The sequence below is a fragment of the Sus scrofa genome, chromosome 14 (genome assembly GCF_054392235.1).
Source record: "Sus scrofa isolate SSC_HxYL_T2T_F1_AM1 chromosome 14, Sscrofa_HxYL_maternal_Yorkshire_Landrace_v2.0, whole genome shotgun sequence".
Lineage (NCBI taxonomy): Eukaryota > Metazoa > Chordata > Mammalia > Artiodactyla > Suidae > Sus > Sus scrofa.
This window is the reverse complement of record NC_139396.1, coordinates 71769695-71782268: the sequence shown is the minus strand read 5'-3', so window position 1 is coordinate 71782268 and position 12574 is coordinate 71769695. Positions and strand designations below refer to the sequence as shown.

The 12574-nt window shown below is 45.8% G+C and overlaps 1 protein-coding gene across 8 annotated transcripts in view; it reads left to right on the top strand.

Annotated features, from left to right (window-relative positions):
* The window catches only part of PI4KA (phosphatidylinositol 4-kinase alpha), a 102249-nt gene that overhangs the window by 602 nt on the left and 89073 nt on the right, over positions 1 to 12574 (top strand). For 5 of the 8 annotated variants that reach the window (XM_084993991.1, XM_013983179.3, XM_013983181.3 and 2 more), the window contains exon 1: positions 23 to 268. The exons of 1 other annotated variant lie outside the window; for it this stretch is intronic. In XM_084993991.1, coding sequence (XP_084850117.1) covers positions 119 to 268 — 150 coding nt within the window. In that variant the 5' untranslated portion in view covers positions 23 to 118. Of the gene's footprint in view, positions 1 to 22; positions 269 to 6593; positions 6626 to 7072; positions 7198 to 12574 lie in introns of those variants that run through there. 2 more of the 8 variants (XM_021073459.2, XM_084993988.1) reach the window with 2 other exon arrangements.

Here is a 12574-nt window from a genome sequence, read left to right as displayed (position 1 = left end):
ACCGGTGTCAGCGAGGTCACGTGGTGGGGCGGCCGGATGAGGCCGCACCTGCGCTGTGGGCTCTGGCGCTCGCGGGCCGGTTGCGGAAAGCCGGCGGGTGGCGCCGCGGTGCGCGACGATGGCGGCGGCCGCGGCCCGGGGAAGCGGCGGCGGCGGCGCCGGCCCCGGCTCAGCCTCCGGCGCCGGCGCGTCGCGGGGCTTCTATTTCAACACAGTCCTGTCGCTGGCCCGCTCCTTGGCGGTGCAGAGGCCGGCTTCCTTGGAGAAGGTAGTTTGGCGGCCCAGTGCGGGCTGACAGGAGGAGGGGGCCGGGGCGCTGGAGGCGCGGCTGGGGTCTGCAGAGGCCGAGGTGGGCCTCGGCTGCCGGGGGCGCGAGGAGCTCGTGAAGGAGGCCGGTGCGGCAGGGGGCCGGCGGGCGTGTGGCGGGCGGGTGGTTGTGAGCTCCCGGCGGGCTAGGCCGGGGCCGCCTAGTGACACCGCTAGGCGGAGGCGGCGGGGGCCGTGGTCGAACCTGGGGTGGCCCCCGCTCGCCCTGCCTTTTTTTGGTGACTTTGGGCGCTGCCTTCCTCGGGGAAGGGGTGCTTGTAAGCGCTTTGTCCTTGGAGGTGAAGGGCGGTGGGGTAGTGTCGGGGAGCGCTTTCTGAAACGCAGGTCTGCTGCGCACTGTTTTCTTGCGAGATTAGAGGGGTCTTCAGACCGGGGAAGCGGGTGTTTGAAGAAAAAAGAACTCACCCCGGAGCGTTCCTTATCTTGGAGAGGGGGAGAGGCAGCCCCACGGATGCCTGGGATGGGGGGAAACAGCTTTTAGTTTGAGAAGGTACCTGCACTGTCGCTGTATGTCGTCTTGAACAAGTTACTTCAACCCTCGGAGCCTCTGTTTCCTTATCTGTGAAATGAAGTCGTTCTTGAGTTCTAGCATAACATGCCTGACAAAGAGTTGGACAGTAAAGGGCAGCTCCCCCATGCCACGTGTGTGTGATGAGACTCGATGCAATGTGTTAGCATTGAAGGGATGGGATGATTCTGCACAGCCTCCTGGCACATGGAAAGATTGTTGTCTGACAGTTGGGAGTGGCTCTGGTGCCCGGTGAAATCGTTTTAGGCACTTTAGCAGGCTGACCTAGGCCTTCCTTGGCTTTGTAGGTTCTCAAACTTGGAGGGTGAGCAGGGCCTGGAGACTGATGCCTACCTGACTTCTAATCAGAGGGCAAGTGCAATGGAAGGGAAAGAATACTGGTTGTAGAGATAGGATCACCTGAGTTTAAACCCTGTTTTTTGTTTTGTTTTGTTTTTGCTTTTTAGGGCCGCTTGTGCAGCATATGTAGGTTCCCAGGCTAGGGGTGGAATCAGAGCTGTAGCTGTTGGCCTATACCACAGCCACAGCAACGTAGGATCCAAGCTGTGTCTGTGACCTCCACCACAGGTCATGGCAATGGCGGATCCTTAACCCACTGAGTGAGGCCAGGGATGGAACCTGTGTTCATTCTCATGGATGCTAGTCAGATTTGTTTCTGCTGAGCCAAGATGGGAACGCCTAAACCCTAAATTCGCACGCATTGGTGTGACTCTGGGCAGCTGAGTTCCTCAGTCTGTCCCTCTGCTTTTTCCTGCAAAATACAAGGGTACACTCCTTGGTAAGAGTACTGTGAAGATTAACAGAATAACACAAATAAAGGCAGGCTTGTGAGTACATAATGGATGATCCCTGTTACCATTGCACGAGCCTGACTAATGGACCACAGTGCTGGTTTTACGGAAACAAATCCCTGCCAGCTGGTCAGCACATTCTCTTCTTAGTAGGAGGACCAAGGAGCACATCAGAAGTTTGCTTGCTGGGCTTGCAGGGAAGTGGATGAACTTGGAGGAGAGGGTCCTGCGGCTCCTGCAGTGGTGGCAGCCTTCCCCACTCAGGAACTGAAAAATGCACCTTCAGCTCTTCTTACCCTTTTCACCCTTCTGTACTAGTCACAAGAAGATTCTGCAGCTGCCACGTTGTTAGCTTTGTATCTTCTGGAACTGCTTAGATTGTCAAGATAAATGTTTTTCAACTGATTAATCCAGCATTTTGGTCCCTGGCTCCCTAATAGCTCTTACTCTGGGAGCTACTTTAGTTTCATTGGCTCATTTACAGCCAATTCTGGAAAGAGTTAAGAGAACAGGCCTGAGGCTGCTGTCCTCAGAAGGGTTTGCCTGCAAGGTTGGCCTGGCTGGCATCAGGAAATTTGCTCTTGAACTGCTCAGTTCTTATGCTAACTGATAAGGGTGATTCACACTGTCTAGACTCTGTTGGAGCAGTATGGTTTATGTTGAAGTCCTGCTTTCCCTCAGGAATCTGGAATCTAAGCAGGCAGGGCCTAAGTGACCAGCCTTCAGTAAAAACCTTGGGGGCTGTGTCTCTAGTGGACTTCTGCAGGCACAAATATTATACCAGCATTGTTTGCTGCTATACAGGGGAAATGAGAGGAGGGTTTCTCCAGATCCCATCTGTAGGTTTTCCCCTGCGGGTATCTGCACTGTAATGAACTTTAACCATGAGTATGACTGTGTACATGTGTGAGTCTTGGGGACCCCGAAACAACTCCCTTCTCAGAAGAGGCTTCTGTAGGTGGCTGGTTCCAACAACCATGTAAATTTCATTTAGTCCTATATGTCTGCTTACTACATTCCCCTACTTCTTTTTTTTTTTTCTTTTTTCTTTTTAGGGCCACACCTGTGACATATGGAGGTTCCCAGTTTAGGGGTCTAATCAAAGGTACAGCCGCCGGCCTACACCACAGCCACTCCAGATCCTAGCCGAGTCTACGACCTACACCACATCTCATGGCAACGCCAGATCTTTAACCCACTGAGCAAGGCCAGGGATTGAACCCGAAACCTCATGGTTCCTAGTCAGATTCCTTTCCACTGTGCTGCGATAGGCACTCCTACCCTCCCCTACCTTAGAACAATTAACAAGAAGTCCTTAGTATTCCTAAGGAAAAGATTCTTGAGGTTCTTAAGAGTAAAGGCCCTTCTGGCTGGTCCGAGTGCAGTGGTGTTTACAATTAATTGATCACAGCCAGTTACAGATTTCTTGGAGTTCCCGTTGTGGCTCAGTGGTTAACAAATCCGACTAGGAACCATGAGGTTTCAGGTTCAATCCCTGGCCTTGCTCAGTGGGTTAAGGATTCAGTGTTGCCATGAGCGGTGGTATAGGTCCCAGATGCGGCTGGGATCCTGAGTTGCTGTGGTGTAGGCCGGTGTCTACAGCTCTGATTGCACCCCTAGCCTGGGAACCTCCATATGCTGTGGGAAGTGGCCCTAGAAAAGGCAAAAAGACAAGACAAAAAAAAAAAAAAAAGAGTAAAGGCCCTTCTGGGTATGATCTAGGGTAAGAAAGATGGGGACCTAAGAGGGGAGATGACCGTTGACTCCTTTTTTGTTTTTTTGCCCACTCCTGCAGCTTATGGAAGTTCCTGGGTCAGGGACTGAACTCTCGCCAGAGCAGTGACCCACACTAAGCAGTGACAACTCTAGATCGTTATTTTTGTTTCTCTCTCCCTTATTTTTTCCAGAGAGGAGGAAGAGGCAGGGGACTGAGTGGGCCTGGTGTAGATGGGGTTGACCCAAGGAAGGCTATTTTCTGAACTAGGCCTGACACCTCAGCTCAGACATGGGCTCTTAGGCAGTCTGACACGTTTTTAGTGGCACCTGGGCGCATTAATACCATAATGTTCTCTGCCTCTTACCTTGTTACACCACAGTGGGGTTGATTTGACTTACTCCTTTTACCTACTCTAAGCCCAGGCTGAGAAACCAAACCTATCACTACTCAGTGCCTTTTATTTGTTAATTCCTTAATTTGCTCTTTCACTCAGAAAACAGTTATTATTGAGCAATTAATTGATACATATTAGGCCAGGTAAATAAGATACTCCTGAAATTTCTTTGGTGCTGCAGGTTAAGGATCCAGCATTGCTGCAGCTGTGCCTGGGATTCGATGCCTGGAACTTCCATTTGCCCTAGGTGTGGCTGAAAAAGAAAAAATGAACTCCTAATTTGGTTGCTCAGGTGACCAACAAGAAGTCGGATTTGTTTCAAGTTCCCATTTACTCCTGCATCACAGGTCTGGTGACCAGACTCCTGCCCTGTTCATCCCTGGGCATTCTTGTCTGAACTTTGACCTTTTTTTGCTAGGCTGTCCCTAAGACTGGAGCCCCAGCCCTGAGGGTCACCCCTGGGCTTTCTGCTCATCTCTGAACACACCCTCTGAGGCCTTCTCAGCTTTCAGCTCTCTCCCTCTGGGAGAAAGATGAGAAAACTTGAGAGTCCTGTCTATACCAAAGACTCCCTCTCTGATTTCCATCTGCCTGCCCATCTCAGGTTGTACTTTCCTGCTTCTTTCCTGTCTTTAGAATGTTGCTCAGCTGCTCCTGCCAAGCCTTCTCTTGGCTCTGCCTAGTTATACTCCTCTGTGCCGGGGAAATCTCACCTGACCCGATCTTACTAATGGACCCCAATCCTCCCACTTGACTTTCCACCACAGGAGGCTTTGAACATACTCTCTTCCTCTCATATCCTAAAATACTTGCTCTCTTCTTCAGTTAGAGTGCCAGAGTCTTGAAGCTAGCTAACCTTTGACCTGATGTTTTTGGTTTTTTTTGGCTGAGCCTGGGGCATGTGGAAGCTCCCAGGTCAGGGACTGAAGCCACATCACTGCAACCCCAGCTGCTACAGTGCCAATGCTGGATCCTTAACCCACTGTGTCACTAGGGAGCTCCCCATTGACTGAATGTTTAAATGGTACTGTGGCATCAGGGATGGGCTGGACCCGCTCTGGTGGTCAGATGTGCTGAAGAACATGTGCTGGGTGACTCTTAACTATAATCAGAGGAACGTGTGCCCAGATTTTTCGGACAGTGGGCTTTCTGAAGGTCATGACTATCCAGTCTGTCCTTTAGAGTGGTCTGCTGTGGAATGAAAATCATTGTATTGGCATTTTTTAAATTTATTTTTGCTTTTTAGGGGTACACCTGTGGCATATGGAAATTCCTGGGCTAGGGGTCGAATTGGAGCTGCAGCTGACGGCCAGCACCACAGCCACATGGGATTCGAGCTGAATCTGCAACCTACACCACAAGCTCATGGCAGCACTGGATCCTTAACCCACTGAGCGAGGCCAGGGATCGAACCCACACCCTCATGGATAGTAGTTGGGTTGGTAGCTTGCTGAGCCACAAGGGGAACACCCTGGCATCTTAAAAAAAAAATTTTTTTTTAATTAAAGTATAGTTGATTTCCAAAGGTTTTGGCATCTTTTTCAGCATCATGAAGCTGAAAATTTTCCATTCTGCTCCCTTTCTTTTGTGAGGCCATCTTAATAACCACAGAATGAGAGGAGAGAGAATGAGCATCAGCAGAGGGTCTTCATGTTACTGGAACTGGTGTAACTAAATCAACTCTAAAAAATGTATGTGTGTGTATGCATATATATGTAAAGTGCTCACTAGGAAAGATGATATGTGCAGAGACTGCATGGCCAGGTTCAGAGAGAGAGACAGAGACAGAGAACTAGAAAATATTTTGGGATGAAATTGGAAGAAGAAAAAAGTCTATCTATAATTGAGCCACATTAACTAATAGTTTGCTAGGGCTGCTATAGCAAAGTGCCTCCATGGCCTAAAGCTCTAAGGCTAGAAGGCTAAGATGAAGGTGTCAGCAGGGCTGGTTGTTCCTGAGGCCTCCCTCCTTGGCCTGCAGACGCCCTTCTTCTCCCCATGTGGTCTTCCTTCTGTGTCTGTCCTCATCTCCTCTTCTCAGAGGACAGCAGTCAGATTGATAAGACTGGTCCACCCTAATCACCCGATTTTAACTTCACCTCTTTCACGACCCTGTGTCCAAAAACAGTCACATTCTGAGGGGTCTGGACATTAGGAGTTCAATATGTGAATTTGATGGGGGATGCAGTTCAGCCCACAATATTAACCCATCAGCAGTTTCATTTCTTAGAGCTCCTTTTTAGGTTTTAACTGTGTATATTTATATTGCCTTTTGTAAAACTAGCCCATATTTATTACTTTTGTGGCATGTCATTTTTTGCATTGACAGACCATACTTAAGCATTTCTCTGTTTTGACTTCCTAGTTTTTCCTTGTAAAACAGTGTTTGTACAGCTAGCATTTTGTCATCTAAATTATATCCCGTGTGAAATTGTAGCTGGGTCTTTTTTTTTTGTCTTTTTGCCTTTTCTAGGGCCGCTCCCACGGCATATGGAGGTTCCCAGGCTAGAGGTCTAATCAGAGCTGTAGCCACTGGCCTACGCCACAAGCACAGCAACACAGGATCTGAGCCACGTCTGCGACTTACACCACAGCTCATGGCAACGTGGGATCCTTAATCCACTGAGCAAGGCCAGGGATCGAACCCTAAACCTCATGGTTCCTTGACCACTGCGCCACAACGGGAACTCCATGTAGCTGGGTCTTGATATTTACTGCACACCTGTCTCCAAAGGATTGCACTTAGCTGTGACAGCATAAGCAGGACTCCTGGTACATTTTTATCTGCAGCTTCACCCATGCTGGATTTTATGTTATCTCTTCCTGCCAGCTCAGCAAGCATAAAAGGATATTCTTTTGAGCCCAAGGTAATATTTGACCCTGGTTGGCTATGTTATATTATGAGTTAAGCAAACAGCCCACAAGGCTGAAGTGCTGGGATTGTATGATATTGCTGTGTTCTTGTTTTCCGTTGTGTGGAAATTTGAATTCTGTGTTCTTTTCATGCTTGCAGGCTGGTTGCTTTAGTACTGACTCCTAGCTGTGTCCACTCCAAGTAGCTTATTTTCAACAGTTGGTGTACTGCATGTGCACGGAATCTTGACCCTCAGCTGACTTACAAATTAGCAGCAGCAGTAATAGGTGCAGGGCTGGCCAGTGTCTGTCCAGAAAGGAGCTGGTGATGAACTATATGGCTTTTCAATAAAAATCCCCTGGGAAGATACTTACCTGCTTTGTACTTTGCTGGAGTGGTGGTGGGAATGGGAGGTGAAGATAATTTGGGACTCAAACTTTTTCTCTGTGTCACTTCATAGGTTTATGAAAATTGTAATAAAAGGTGGCTGAGCGGATTAAGGATCCAGTGTTGTCACTGCAGTGGCTGGGGTTGCTGCTGTGGCATGGGTTCGATCCCTGGCCTGGGAGCTTCCACATGCGGCAGGTGTGTCCAAAAAAAAGAAAAAAAAAAGGAAGGTAAAAAAGTGAAACCTGCATTAAGAAAGTAAAAGTATTGTGGGCACTTGCTGTGAGGTTACTCTCAGCTGAGTTTTGTTTTTTGGGGTTTTTTTTTTGTTTTTGTTTTTGTTTTTTTTTTATCTTTTTAGGGCTGCACCTGCGACCCATGGAGGTTTTCAGGCTAGGAGTCGAATGGAAGCTGTAGCTGCTGGCCTGCACCACAGCCACAGCAACACAGATCTGAGCCTTGTCTGTGACCCACACCACAGCTCATGTCAATGCCAGATCTTTTAACCCACTAAGCAAGGCCAAATATTGAACTTGCAACCTCATGGTTCCTAGTCGGATTCGTTTCTGCTGCACCACGACAGGAACTCCTCAGCTGAGATTTTAAATAAGAACACTTGGAAGTGATGAGGGTGGCATTTGCAAGTACTAAGAGCATTGGCAAGGGCTGGGCATTTCAGAGGGAGAGGACAGAGAGCAGAGCATCTAGGAGAATGAGAAGCAGCAGGAAGTAGGATTTGTGGAAACAACGTATTTAAGAGAAGCAGACATGAAAAAGAAGAAAGCAGGTGGTGTGGATCTACTTACTTGGTGAGATAGGGAATGGCCTTTGAATGTTTCAGGGCTTGAGGTGATGTAGGTGAGGAAGATTTTTGTGGCTACATTGGTTGTTATGGTACTTAAGGGAGTCTCACAATTGATGTGTCACTCTTGCCCTCACCCCCAGAGGGCAGGGATGTTCCATTTCTGACTCCTTATTGCAGGTTCTCTCCTTTGTTGTCAGTGTTTGCAGTTTGCACTTGGTGCAAATGTGGTTGCCTCCAGTCTCTTTCACCAGCAGCTGTTCCCATCATTGATTTTAGTTGCTGCAATGTTTCCATGCATCTCAGTTTCCTGATTACATGTATATATATATATCTTTTTGTCTTTTCTAGGGCCGTACCCGAGGCATATGGAGGTTCTCAGGCTAGGGGTCTAATCGGAGCTGTAGCCACCGGCCTACGCCAGAGCCACAGCAATGCAGGATCCGAGCCTCATCTGCAGCCTACACCGCAGCTCACTGCAACGCTGGATCCTTAACCCACTGAGCGAGGCCAGAGATCGAACCCACAACCTCATGGTTCCTAGTCAGATTTGTTAACCACTGAGCCTCGACAGGAACTCCTATATTTATTTTTACTCATATTTATTTTTGTATTTGGTTCTCTCATGTATCTTGGCATTTTGGAAGAAAGCTTGGCCTTTTGTACACATTACCAAACCAGCCAGAACCCTGCTTTCAGTTTGTGTGATAACTTGCCGCATACAATTGGTTTGAGGCAAAACCCCTCAGGTCTCACTTGCATTTATTTGCACTTATTTGCTGAGTCTGAGCAGCTCTATCTCTGCTAGAAAGCCCTTGTCTTTTCCTGAATGTTTCTGCTTAGAGCTGGCCTGGAAGCTTGGGTTCAGGACAGCCAAGGATATTCCAGTATGAAAGCAAAAGATGGTGACGTTCATCCATCCATCCATTCATCTGTATACTATGTCCTGGAGTGCCTGCTGTGTGCACATTGGAGGGATGAATAAGTAGACATGGATTTGCTGTCATGGAATTTACCATGAAGAGAGACAGACAAGCAAACATTAAACAGGAAACTACAAGTAAATGTGATTTAAAATGGTAACAAGTGCGTGAAGCAAAAGTAAATGGCATTGGTGAATTTTATCTCAATTTTTCAAAAATGGTGACTGGTATGAGATGAAATAAAATGGGGTCCCAACTTGTATGGAAGTAGGGAAGCTAAAGGAGGCAGCCAAGGACACATGTACAGAATACTCCTAGCAGAGGGTATAGGCTGTGCAAAAGCCTAGAGGCAAGAATACTTTTGACTCATGATGACCTTAAAGAAGGCTACTGTGGGGAGTTCCCATCATGGCTCAGCAGAAACGAATCTGACTAGCATCCATGAGGACGCAGGTTGCATCTCTGGCCTCTCTCAGTGGGTTAAGGATCTGGCATTGCTGTGAGCTGTGGTGTAGGTCACAGTCACGGCTTGGATCTGGTGTGGCTGTGGCGTAGGCCAGTGTCTACAGCTCCAATTCGACCCCTAGCCTGGAAAGCTCCATATGCTGAGGGTGCAGCCCTAAAAGACAAAAAAAAAAAAAAAAAAAAAGGCTACTCTGGTTATAATTTATGGAGCGGGGGGTGGGGGTGGGGGCACCCAGGACACATCGTGGAAATGATTGTCAGCTTTATCATAGGAGCAATTTAAGAGTTTGATACCCTTTAGAAGATTGGTGGAGAACTTAAATTATTAGTAATAAGTAAAATAAAATGTCAATTACGATTAGCATATTGGTGGGAATATTTAAGATCAGTTTTTCTTTTTATGGCCACAGCCACAGCTTATGGAAGTTTCCAGGCTAGGGTCGAATCAGAGCTGCAGCTGCCAGCAATGATGGATCCTTAACCCACTGAGTAGAGCCAGGAATCGAACCTGCATCCTCACAGATACTGTGTCCAGTGCTTAACCCACTGAGCCACAACAGGAGCTCCTAAGATCAGTTTAAATAGATTTGTAAAAATTAGATTTAGTAGAATATTAAACATTGTTTTTCTAGATGTCTTTTCTTAGAATTGTTTTAGGGTACTTATGACTGCAGTTATATAATTATAGGATCATAGGCTATTGGATCTTTCTTTTTTTCTAATATAAACATTTAAAGATATAAATTTCCCTCTGGTGCTTTAACAGCATTCCACAAATTTTAATATGTTGTGTTTTCTTTTTCATTATGTTCAAAATATTTTCTGATTTCCCTCATTTCTTTTTTGACTCAGAGGTATTTAGAAATATGTTGTTTTGGAGTTCCCATTTTGGCGCAGTGGTTAACGAATCCGACTAGGAACCACGAGGTTGTGGGTTCAATCCCTGGCCTTGCTCAGTGGGTTAAGGATCCGGTGTTGCCGTGAGCTGTGCTGCAGGTTGCAGACGCGGCTCGGATCCCGCATTGCTGTGGCTCTGGCATAGGCTGGTGGCTACAGCTCCAATTAGACCCCTAGCCTGGGAACCTCCATATGACGTGAGAGCGGCCAAAGAAATGCCAAAAAGACAAAAAAAAAAAAAAAAAAAAGGAAAGAAATATGTTGTTTAATTTCTGAAAAATTGGGGAGTTTTATAGATGTTCTTCTGATATTAATTTCTAAATTCTGTCGCTATGGGAAAACATACTTTGTTTGATTTCAGTCCTTTTAATTGTATTGACTTGCTATAAGATCCAGCATATGTAAGATATATCTTGGTGGAACTTCCAAATGTAGATGAAAAGAATGCATGTCTGCTTTTGTTGGATAGAGTCTCCTGTAAATATTAGTAAGGTCGAGTGTGTTCTTCAGGTCTTCAGCATCTTTACTGATTTCCTGTCTGTTTGTTCTGTCAGTTACTGAGGGAGGAATGTTGAGGTCTCCACCCATAGTTGTGGGTCTGTTGCTTTTTCTTTCGAATTTTGTCAGTTTTTGCTTCATGTATTTTGAAACTTGATTCTTGGGATCATACACATTTGTGATTGTTATTTTCTTGTTATCAAGTGATCTCTTTATTATCATGAATCATAATGTTCCTTATTCAGAAATCTACTTTGAGGCATTCCCATTGTGTCTCAGTAGTAATGAACCCAATTTGTTCGATCCCTGGCCCTGCTCAGTGGGTTAAGGATCCTGTTGCCCTGAGCTATGATGTAGGTCACAGATGTGGCTTGGATCTGGCATTGCTGTGTTTGTGGGAAAAAAAAAAGTTTATGAAATCTACTTTGATATTAATATAGCCACTTCAGCTTTCTTCTTTTTGTTTTCTCTTTCTTTTTTAGGGCTGCACTTGTGGCATATGGGAGTTCCCAGGCTAGGGGTTGAAACAGAGCTGCAGCTGCTGGCCTACAACACAGCCACAGTAACACGGGATCCTTAATCTACTGGGCGGGGCCAGGGATAGAACCTACATCCTCATGGACACCTGTTTGGTTCTTTACTCCTGAGCTACAGGAGAACTCCTCCAGCCTTCTTGTTAATGGTATTTGCATAGTATACTTTTTTCTATTCTTTTACTTTTAGTCTATGTCTTTATATTTAAAGTGATTCTCTTGTCAACAGCATGAAGCATGCTCTTTTCCAGTGTGAAAATCTCTACCTGTAGTTGGAGTTTTCAGATCGTTTACATTGTTATTAATTATTAATGACTGAATTTAAATCTACCATCTTGATATTTGTTTTCTATTTGTCCTGTCTGGTTTTTTTTTTCTTTTCTTGCCTTTGTTTAAATTAACTCAGCATTTTTTAGTGTTCCACTTCATCTTCACTGTTGTCTTATTAGGTGTATTTCTCTCTCTCTCTCTTTTTTTTTTTTTTTTTTTTTTGTCTTTTTGCTATTTCTTGGGCCGCTCCCGTGGCATATGGAGGTTCCCATGCTAGGGGTCAAATCGGAGCTGTAGCTGCCAGCCTACGCCAGAGCCACAGCAACGCGGGATCCGAGCCGCATCTGCAACCTACACCACAGCTCACGGCAACGCCGGATCCTTAACCCACTGAGCAAGGCCAGGGATCGAACGTGCAAGCTCATGGTTCCTAGTCGGATTCGTTAACCACTGCGCCATGACGGGAACTCCTCTCTCTCTTTTTAAGTAGCTGTTTAAGGATTGAAATATGTATCTCTTTAACTTATCATAGTTTATTTCAAATAACATTTCTTCATTTATAGTGTAATAACCTTACAATTGTAATTCCATCTTGACTCCCATTTTTGTGATTGCTATCATAGATTTTTACTTATGTGTTGTAAACTTCAAGTACATTATAATTTATTTAAATGATCATAAAATATGAAAGCATATATATTCATATATACAGTGTTTCTTGACTTTTTTTTTTTTGTCTTTCTTTTTAGGGCCTTACCAGTGGCATATGGAGGTTCCCAGGCTAGGGGTCCAATTGGGGCTGTAGCCATCAGCCTACGCCACAGCCACAGCAACGCTGGATCTGAGCTGCATCTGCAACTTATACCACAGCTCACAGCAGTGCCAAATCCTCAACTCACTGAGCAAGGCCAGGGATAGAACCTTTGTCCTCATGGATGCTTCTCAGGTTCGTTAACCACTGAGCTATGACAGGAACTTCTATACAGTATTTTTTGTTCTCTTCATTCCTTTATGTCAATTCATGGCTATGCCTTATTGATTTTAACATTTCTTATAGTGTAGATGTGCTAGTGTGATTAATTCTCTTTGTCTTGTCTGAGAAAGTTTTTTTCTCAGCTTCATTTCAGCTGACTCTAGAATTCTAAGGTGACAGGAATTTTTATTTTAGTATTAGTCTGTATATCTGT